Below are 9982 nucleotides of genomic sequence, written 5' to 3' on the forward strand. Positions count from 1 at the left end.
TGCTCGCAGCTTTAATTAGGGTCCTCGCAACGACTAGTCGTAGAGAAACCTATTGTTTTTTGAAAACTTATTATTATTATTATTATTATTCTCTCACGCAACGATTGCCTTTTTGGGGACTTTATCATATTCAAAAAGTTGTTAAATTTGGCACGCATATCAGGTCTAGTGCAAAATTATTAATAATTAATAATTTTGGGGTCTTGCATTTGGGTACAAAGAAATGTGGCCATAGCGCCCTAGAAATTTGAAAAGTATCCCACTAGGCCAGTTTTTTCCCCCGATGCCTGATTAACTTGAAATTTGGCACACAGGTGCTCTTGGACATGCTCTACAAAAAGTCCATCATGGTATGCAAATTTTTTGGCCTATTTTTGGCTTATTTTCGTGATTTCCTAGAGTTGTAAAATACCGAACTCCTCCCAGGGATTAAACCAAATTCTTTTCAAATTCGCGCAGTGTGATCTTGAGGACCTAGGCTCTAAAAATTGCATTTTGCCGGAAGAAATTCCAAACTATGTGTGTAGGGAGCATTTTTGAAAAACCACCAATTGGCATGAAAATTGAAGTTGTTTTAACTCCACCATACTTTATCTAATCTGCTCCATATTTCTCATATAGCATGAACATCCATATGATCATTTTTAACCGTTGTCATAGTGCCACCTGGGGAAAACAGGAAGTTGATTGTTTTTTTTATTTTACACCCTGCTCCTCACAGGTTTTGCTCCTCAAAGGTCAATATGTTCCCTCTCAAAATGTCTCAGCAGAGAGGTAAGACCTTAATAATGCTTCAATGTGAAAATGATAGGAATCCGATAATCGGTGGCGAGAAGGTGCATCGGCAAAACTGATCCTTCGCCAAGAACAACTAAACCGTTGTAACTCTACTGGACATCATCGGATTCTTTCTAAATTACACATGTTTGATGAGACTCTGGGTCTTAAGAGATGTAAAGTAGAATCAAGTCACAGCGCCACCTACTGGTAACCAGAAGTCACAGTTTCTAGTATCCAGTAAAAAGCCAAGGTGGTATTTAGAGAGGCTTTTATTTTGAATTAGTACATCATCATTTCCTGGTTATTGCTGGGTAACACCTTGGGGATGTGTACTATCCGTCTGAAGTGAAATGATCATGTAACTATTGATAGTTTCCTTTTCCAATGTAATTCCAAACTGACCAGATGTATTCTTGTGAATGACATTTTGGCTCATGTATGGTATTTTCAGAGGCTTTAATTTTGAAATAGTACATCAGAATGTTCTGCTTATCCCTCGGTGACACCTTGGGGATGTGTACTATCAGTCTGAGGTGAAATGACCATGTAACTATTGATAGTTTCCTTTCAATCCTAACCTTAACTTGAACAAAAGTAGTCTCTTGATGGAGAATTTAAAGGAAATCGGCTCATGTATTGTATTTTGAGAGGCTTTAATTTTGCAATAGAACATTAGAATGTCTTGCTTATCCCCCAGTGACACCTTGGAGATGTGTACTATTAGTCTGAAGTGAAATAATCATGTAACTATTGATAGTTTCCTTTTAGTTCTAACCTCAAATTGACCAAAAGTAGTCTTGTGATGGGGAATTTAAAGTAAATTTGCTCATGTGTGGTATTTTGAGAGGCTTTCATTTTGGAATAGTACATTAGAATGTCCTGCCTATCCCGGGGTGAAACCTTGGGGATGTGTTCTATAAACCTGAAGGGGAATTATCATCTTGAATTATCATCTTGGCTGCTTATCTAGCCGTCCGGCCTGTGCCCCGACGTGCAGAGTTGTGAGGACCCGTCCAACGCCGCTCGCAGCTTTAATTTGCATTTATTATTCAAAGATTTTTTATTGTCAAATACACATGCCCTGTGTATTGAATGTCTTATGCTTGCCTTTTCTGGAAAGCCAACAAATTTTAAAATAAAAATACATTACTTACTTAAATGTACATGAAATAAAAATAAGGCAGAATTTAGGTAAGGGGAAAAGTACAAAACTGAGCAGGTTGTAAAAAACTTAAATTAAATTAAATGTGTGAAATATAAATTACCAGTACAGTACAAGTGAAATCCTAACAAGCTAAATTGCAGACTAGTTGTGTTATTGAGTCCTCTCAGCTGTTGATGACTCTAATGGCAGTGGGGGGAAAAGTTTTTCAGTCTGGTGGTCCTGCATTTTATTATGTAGAGAAACATTAATATCTTTCATTAGGTGTTAATACTATTAAATGTATAGCCAGTTTTTCAGATTGTCTTTCACAGCTTTTATCCTAAAATGTTTATGCAATTATTTAAACTAAAACCAATGAATAATAACGAAATTCAAATAGAAGTTGAAATATTGCAATTTCAAAAAGTTTTAGGTTTTGGACTTTTGGTTCATGAACATGATATTCAAGAGTCTTCAAAGTTATTGATGTTTCTTTTAACAATAACATAGCCAACAATGCCTTAAGTATTCAATAGAATATGTCAGATTAACATAAATAGAGCTGTAACTTGACAACGCTGCCCCTAAATGTAATTACTTAATGCATAAACGATTAGACAAAATGTTTCTTCCAAGACTAAACAAGGTCGCTCAATTAATGTGATTCATGAAAAAGATCATACGGTTTATTTTGGTTTTGTGGGCCTTTTTATTTCACAATCCTTCCAAAATGTACAAAAACAAAGAAAAAGAAAAAATGACAAGATGACTGGAGACTGGTCTCCAACCGCCGCCATAAGCCCGAGGCGTAGCAGACAGACCAGTGGAAATAAAAATCTCAATATTGAAAAGCTGTCCCCTCTTCCCTAAAAATGTGTTTTTGTTTTTAGACATCGGGCAGGCCCTGGCCTCCACCTCTCAGCAGCTTTCCCAGAGCAGCGGAGGACCTAAAAAGGGAGGGCCGAGTCTTTTTCGACTTGGCCTCAGAGCATTCGGTAGTTCACTAAAGAGAAAGTGGAATATAATTTAGTTTGTTCTTTGCATGTTTCCCTCAATCCTCCACCTCATGTTGCGATTGGGATGTGGAGTTCCTGTCATGAGCTTTTATAGCTCCGTCTTGTCGTCGTCGTCCTTCTTCTTCTTCTTCTTGGTCTTCTCCTCCTCCACCACCAGGGGATTGGTGGCCTCCCTCTTCAGGTAGGAGATGAAGTCGCTCAGCTCGCGACCTCCCTGCAAGATGAGCGGAGGGAGACGAGCGTCAGTGGATTTTAAAATATAAAAAGCAGTATTTGAGGGTCACGCAGAGCTCATTCTCACCTCGTATTTCTTTGGGCTCGTCTTGCGTCCGGCTGGGGAGAAGTACAGAGTGGGGAAACTGGAAGGGGAAAAAAGGTCATGGAGATTGATTTTAATTCATTTAATTCATAATCTAATCAAACCAAAAGATGACAGCCTCTTGCCTGAGATTATAAAACCCCAAAAATTTTAAATCAACTCCATGATTTTTGAGGCGGATACTGATGAATATTGTTTAACGCCATAACCCGTCGGGGCGGGTGGATGTGGGGGAGGTGGAGACAGTGCTTTCAGGGTCCGATCGATGCTGTGAGGTGCATCCGCCCCCCTCGCCATCCACGCCTTAAATCTTCTGTTATCTCGGCAGCGAGGAGAGAATGCGCGACCAATGCTCCCCGTCCGTCTCCGCTTCGGCTCGAGCTCGTCCCGCCGCACGGTGCAGATTCTCATCTCTTCAGCCACGCCGCCTGCCAAGGGCTGCTTTTAGAATAACTTATTTTCTTTAATCTCATGAAGTGCTCGGCGAGAACGACAGCTTTGTTTCTCCGACGCGCCCTGAAACAAGCTCCATATCTCACGCGCATCTCGCCGTCGCAGACGAGGTTTGGCATGTTTGGCAGAGCGCCTTGAGCGTCGTGTACAGCCAGTATGGATCAACCAATTAACCAATTGATCCATATATATAAGGCGCTCTGGATTATAAGGCACAGCATTGTTTGAGAAAATTAAAGCCTTGTAAGTGCGCCTTGGAGTGCGGAAAATGCGGTATATTTACTTTAATACTACAAGAGGGCGCCGCATTTGTTGAACAACGACAGGCGGACAAGAGCAGCCGTTTCGAGCGAGAGCCTCATTGTTTTATTAATCTGTCCGTTTAAATTGTTTGTGCTTCATCAATTAATGTTTCACATACCTAATGTGCCGCATCATAAATATTTTGATATTAATTTCAAACTTGCAGTACCTTCGCGGCCCACACTTTGGGAATCGCTGCTGTAGATAGAACTCTATTCCACGACTCACCCGCTGACTTCATATGAAGACGGCACATCGTTCGCGGTGGCGTCCATCTTGGCGATGATGACGTTGGGATCACCGGAGAGCTTTAAGTGCAGAGGAGAGACACCGTCAAAATGAAGCCAGTGCTGCTATAACAGAACTAGCACGAAGGGCTGTCAGCGTGTTAAATAAGAAATCTTATTTAATGGACCATCTCACAAAACTGAACCTGAAGACAAAACACGCTCGCCTCACCTTCTCTCCCAGCTCGTTGAACTTTGGCTCCAGGCTCTTGCAGTGTCCGCACCACGGAGCGTAGAATTCGATCAGCACGTCTTTGCTGTCGTCGTTGACAATTGAGTCGAAGTTCTCCGCCACGAGGACCTGAACACAAAGGATGGAGGTCACATGTTGACTCACTCCGGACGGATGAGCAGCTTTGAGGAGATTTTTAATGTTGAGTCGCATCTCTACAAGCGCTTCGTCAAGTTATGATTGGTGTGGATTGTAACAGTTTTACAATTATTAAAGCTCAACACACATGAACACTCCTGGATGTTTCGTCTCACCTTGACGGGCCCGTCGTTATTTTCTGGGATGGGCTCGGATTTGAGGTAACGCTTCAACGTGCCATCAAAATAATCCTGCAGGAAACGCTCCAGAGCTTTACCGTCACGCCTGTTGGGGGAAGCACAAGGGGACTTGTTCAAGGAGTCCGTAGGGCCGAGGGTTCGGGATGAACTAAAGCAAGATCATTACATCTTTGACTTTGCTGAGTAATCACACTTCAATGTACAAATTCATTCAGTTACGAAGAGCTTGAGTTTCTTTTTTTTTAATAAAAAGGGATGAGGGAGACAACCCTTCACCATTAAAAACCACACAGTGTGTGGTGATGAAATCTGGCCCAGAAACCTTTAGATTTGCAATGGCAGCTTTTTGCTGGAATTCCACGTCAATGTTTATTCTTTTTCTTCCTTTATTTTTTATGCGGGAAAATGCTCCATGGATTATTTGGGGCGTTAAGTCACAAAATACATGAACTGTTAAATATGAATTTAATGAGATAAATACTGGCTCTTCATGTAGACCCTTCATTAGTTCAGTTCTCTTAAGTCTTATCAACAAGAAGGTGTGTGTACATTTGCACGTTTAAGAATATGTCGCTTATGCGGGAGAACAAACAGAACCACGAGTGAGTTGACTTACGAGAACTCCTCGTCCATGACGTATTTTACTCCCTTGCCGGTGCGGATGGCCACCTGGGGCGGTTTTCCCGAGCTGCTGTCCATGCCGAACTCAGACACCTCTTGGCTGAATGCGTTCCTGCTGGCCACGGCGAAGTTCAGCTTCTTGCCCTGATCGAGGAAGCCTTTGGCCACCTTCATCACCCTGTCAAAGATCAACATTTGGTTAGAAAACATACTTATAAAAAAATAAATAACAGAAACCAGGTGTAAACTGCGCCTCAAATCGAATTCTGCGTTTGTAGAGTAAAAGGTGCCCCATGTCCAGGTATCAGAGGACAAACTGGTTCAGCTAAACGGAATAAAGACACACACACACCTGTTCCTCCAGTAGTTTGAGCCCTTGGGGTTTTTTTCATAATCAACATCGTAATAGGCCACCAGCAGGTCTTTACCCCTCAGTTGGTCTTTGTTGTCCTCCGTCATGTGGGGGCAAATTCCAAAACTGTGTGGAACAGAGAAAGTAAGAATGAGTCTGTTTACGCAAAAGGAATTCAAAACAACGATAAATTGTACGGCGTCAGAAGGTCATGGACAACCACATAATCTAGAGATCAGTTTACAGATTACAGCAGTGCAATCCGTCGGTTGGATTCAGATTTGAATGTTACGCAGTTCCTGTTTGTCCAAAGCAAAACTGGAAGTAAGTAAAAGTAAAACTAAAAAGGGGCCCACTCTCAGTCACGCAGCTGAGGACAGGTAGTGCACTTTTGTCACAGTTAACTAACAGAGGAATCACTTTGACTCAGTTTTTACAGCACAGTTTCAGTCTACGTCTTAATAAGAGATCCAACCGCAAGGATCGGCAAAAACAGCAAATAACTAGTTAAAAAACGTAACATCCAAAAGGCCATGACACCAGATTATAAAGTCTATTAGTTGGACAACAGATACAACAGTTTGATACAGGTAAGCATTCCTTCGGCTCGAGTAGATTGTGTTTGCAGCAGTGTTAATTTTGGCAGCTATTTTTGATTTAGTCTTAGTCTTTAGACGAAAAATGCATATTAGTTTTAGTCACATTTGGTCATTTTAATCCTTCTTAGTTTCAAGTCTGTTTACTTGCAATACTTTTGACACGTCATGGTCCTTTTATTGTGTCCACTGTCCCAACTAAAGAGACCTTAACGTCCTACAATCGCTGCAATACATTATTTTCTTGGTTTCAGAACCTGCAATGAGTTTATTATGTTAGACGTGTTTGTAACGGAGCGCCTCATCCACCGAGGAATCGCTGCCTGCCGTCGCCAGAGAACAGAGCAGAAAGGTCCGACAGTCTTTAAACGGGTCTTCATGTTTCTGTGAAGCAGCGCGGCTTCAGTCTGCTAACAGTCAGCTAAACAGAGACAGCCGAGCTAAACTAACGAAGCCACGTTCAAACTCGCCGAAACGTAAAATAGTCGTTGCGGTCCGTAGTCGGTGCACAAGAACCACCGCTGCTTTCTGGGTTCGTGGATGACGTCATCATGAAGCGTTAATACGGGGCCGTATACTTTGTCTGTCTGTTGGCTGCGTGAGAATTTAGGCGGGAAAAGTATTGTGACTTCGTCAACCACCAACATGTTCGTCTCGTCTCATTAACGAAAGTTAGAATAGATTTAGTAATAGTTTTTATTTTTTAAGATCGTTTTAGTCACGTCTTAGTCTCGTCTTAGTCATGGAAAAAAGGTTCGTTAACGAAACATTTTCGTCATAGTTTTTGTCGACGAAATTAACACTGGTTTGCAGAGTGGGTGGCCCCACCTTCTCCACCCACACACCCATTTCACTACTGACAGCGAGTCAGACTACTAAAAATGTGCATTGCAAAACTCACACGTTGTCCTGGATGAACTTCTTTATTTTGTTGTTTGTGAATACGCCCTCGCTGTATGTGACCGAGCTTTCTTCAAACTTGTTGTTGAGTCTTGGTGGGCGGAAAAGGACAATTCCCCTGCAAACCAAAGATTGGGGAATGTCAAGGCTGTCTTGCTGCAGCTACACTGCTGACACCAAATGTGTAAAAGATGATGACGCAGTGATAAGGCAGAGAGCTACTCACGCTCCATCCATGCCGTGGCTCTGGAGGAGAGCCTCAGAGTTGGTGTGAGCAAACCGGTAGCTGTCCCTCAAGGCGCTCGCTGACTTCATGAACTCTACCTGCTCCGTGCTCTTGGCGTCAGCGAAAAACCCTGAGACGGACAAATGAATTGTGTTCTGATCAGGGTGCAAACCCATCGTGTCAAAATTCGCAAACAGAGACTGAAATTCAAACAGTAACTTACCGACAACACTCGCGTCTTGGTCTGAAGTGTACTTCGCCAAGTCTGCATCAGACTTGAGCTCCACAGAAGCTGGTCCAGCCTGCTTCTTAAGGAAACCAACAATACCATCTGCAGGAAGAAAATAGGAATGCAGAAGATCAGTACACAGAGCAGACAACACAGAGAGGTGGAAAACAAAGAGGGCAAATGGAAGAGTGTGCATGTGCAAGAGGGTTGAAGATCCAATAATCATATTCAAATACCTGCAGTTCTGGGACCATCATAGGGACCAGTTTCCTCTCCATCCCTGAAGATCTTCAGGGTCGGGTAGCCACTGACGCCATATTTGCTGCATATGTTGGTGCTGGATGTGCAGTCAACCTAACGAGAAAAGGGGAATCATTCACCTTCTGAAGAGAGACCGAGAGGACTATAGCACAGAGAGCTCCACTAAATGTGAAGCAGTTAAGGAAAATGCATCATGCAGTACCTTGACCAGAGCAACCAGGCCTTTCAGACGTGTGGCGGCTACCTCGTACTCGGGTGCAAGCCGCTTACAATGGCCGCACCTAATGGACAGAAGAAACGGATCAGTCAGGCAGGAGAAGAAGTTGCACCAAAGCTGTACTCAAGTTACAACTTGGGCGAGGACCCTGAGGGAGATAGAGTGATTTCACAGTGTGGAATTTGATACCTCGTTCAATTGGGTTGGTAAGATTCCTTTAAGTTTCAAGAACTAATTTAGCTGATTAACAGTGTTCGGGGACATACTGACTCTTGATTACTTTGCTGAAAATTGTTTTGATTCTTTGATCCATAAAATGTCTGCAAATACTTTTGGGTGTGCAAGAGTTGGTCCATGTAATCTGTAACTAAGAAAACTAGGAAATGTTCACAAATGATTAACTAGAAGAACTACTATAAGTTAAAGTTCCCGTTCTAGAGATCACAAAACGTATACATATATATAATAAATTGTTTAATTTTAACGTTCTAACAAACATTAATCGCACTAATTTCTACTCTAACTTCAAATTTGGCAGATCGGAACGCGTCACAGTACTTCTGGACCAATCAGAGGACGACACCAAAACTTCGCTGTCCAATCAGAACATTACAACAGTGAAAGAACACACCCCGAACTTCCTCGTAGCCTTGTTAGCACGGTTTTCATTGTAAATTATTCCTACTTGTTAAAATATGACTACGGTCCTCATTTTAAAGGTTTAATAGTTAATCAACTGTCAAACCGTCGCTGTTTTAGAATTACTATTCATCTTGAAGCACACGTTAGAATAGAGCTAATTGTTGTTAACGTTGAATTGAGTGGGACGTTCACGCCTCTAGCTAACATGCTAGCGATCGGTCCTTAGCTTTAACAAACAGTCTATTTCACATCACAGATTCGATAAATATCAGAAGACAAACAGCGACGCAGCTCGCATTTTAAACGGTGAATTAGCGTGAAGGGCTTCCTACTCGAGATGCATTCACGCCGTTGTAAGCAGCTACGTTAACGTCACACCGAAAGAAAGAAATAGGAGCTAACGTTAGCCATAACTAGCTCATTAACGGGTGCGAACAGTCAAAAAGCTCAAATGCTAATTACGAAGCGTGAACAAACTCACCAAGGGGCAAAGAATTCCACAAGAGCGAGTCCGTGGTCTCCGATCCTGGCATTGAAGTCATCATCCGTGTAGTCAAGCACGTCACTGGCCCAGGCGAAGCCGGTGAGAGCGGCCAAGAAGATCACCTTAAACATCTTTTTTTAGCTTCAAGTTTTATTAAATTTGGGTTAGAAAAATGTAAAAGTTTGAATTGCAAATCCGTGGCAGCCCTCCTCTTTGGCTCCTCGGCGTCGTGAAGGATGGGAGTTCCTCGGACTGGGCCAAACGCAGACTACTCGACAGAGAAAGGGCTGAGGAGGATGCAGGCGGTAAGAGCTGAGAGTGTGGGGACCTCTCCTAGCCACAGTGTGGCAGCCTCCCATTGGCCCACCCGTCGCGTCAATCTGCCCCGATCAGCCAATGAGAAGCTCGTGGGAGAGACAGTGTCGTCTCAGAGCCCAATTGCAATTGGACAGCGTGAAAACTCCTGCATTCCACGCAGAGGGAGGTGGATGCGGGTCGTCGTGGTGCAGGGGTAGAGCGGGTGCGCTGGGACATTGTAGGATTATGGGGGGTATCAATCATTCAATTAAACTGGAAGCAAGATGGAAACAAAACCAAGAAAGTTCAGAGCCCTATCAATTTATTAATTATATTGGGGAAATG

At 42.7% G+C, this 9982-nt stretch overlaps 1 protein-coding gene across 2 annotated transcripts; it reads right to left on the minus strand.

Moving 5' to 3' along the window:
• Positions 1 to 2609: 2609 nt before the first annotated feature.
• On the minus strand, positions 2610 to 9727 carry LOC120812704 (protein disulfide-isomerase A3-like). Of its 2 annotated transcripts, none has more exons than XR_013454715.1 (13): positions 9338 to 9727; positions 8200 to 8278; positions 7973 to 8090; positions 7731 to 7838; positions 7508 to 7637; positions 7283 to 7399; positions 5786 to 5911; positions 5429 to 5611; positions 4789 to 4897; positions 4475 to 4603; positions 4244 to 4323; positions 3242 to 3687; positions 2610 to 3154 (listed from the first exon to the last, which is right to left on the minus strand). XR_013454715.1 is itself a non-coding variant. In XM_040168876.2 (13 exons), the coding sequence occupies exons 1-13, from the start codon at positions 9469 to 9471 to the stop codon at positions 3029 to 3031; spliced, it is 1497 nt and encodes a 498-aa protein (XP_040024810.2). In that variant the 5' UTR covers positions 9472 to 9727; the 3' UTR covers positions 2610 to 3028. The 2 variants fall into 2 exon arrangements, 1 of the variants encoding a protein (XP_040024810.2); XM_040168876.2 differs by having other exon boundaries at positions 3242 to 3299.
• Positions 9728 to 9982: the final 255 nt, after the last annotated feature.

This window comes from Gasterosteus aculeatus, chromosome Y (assembly GCF_964276395.1).
Source record: "Gasterosteus aculeatus chromosome Y, fGasAcu3.hap1.1, whole genome shotgun sequence".
Lineage (NCBI taxonomy): Eukaryota > Metazoa > Chordata > Actinopteri > Perciformes > Gasterosteidae > Gasterosteus > Gasterosteus aculeatus.

Coding starts and splice junctions, on each gene's coding strand:
- LOC120812704 (XM_040168876.2), bottom strand. CDS start 9,471: ATGTTTAAGGTGATCTTCTTGGCCGCTCTCACCGGCTTCGCCTGGGCC. Junction 4,604..4,788: donor ATAACGACGGGCCCGTCAAG/GTGAGACGAAAC, acceptor CTTTGTGTTCAG/GTCCTCGTGGCGGAGAACTT. Junction 3,300..4,243: donor TCTTCATATGAAGTCAGCGG/GTGAGTCGTGGA, acceptor TTCCCCTTCCAG/TTTCCCCACTCTGTACTTCT.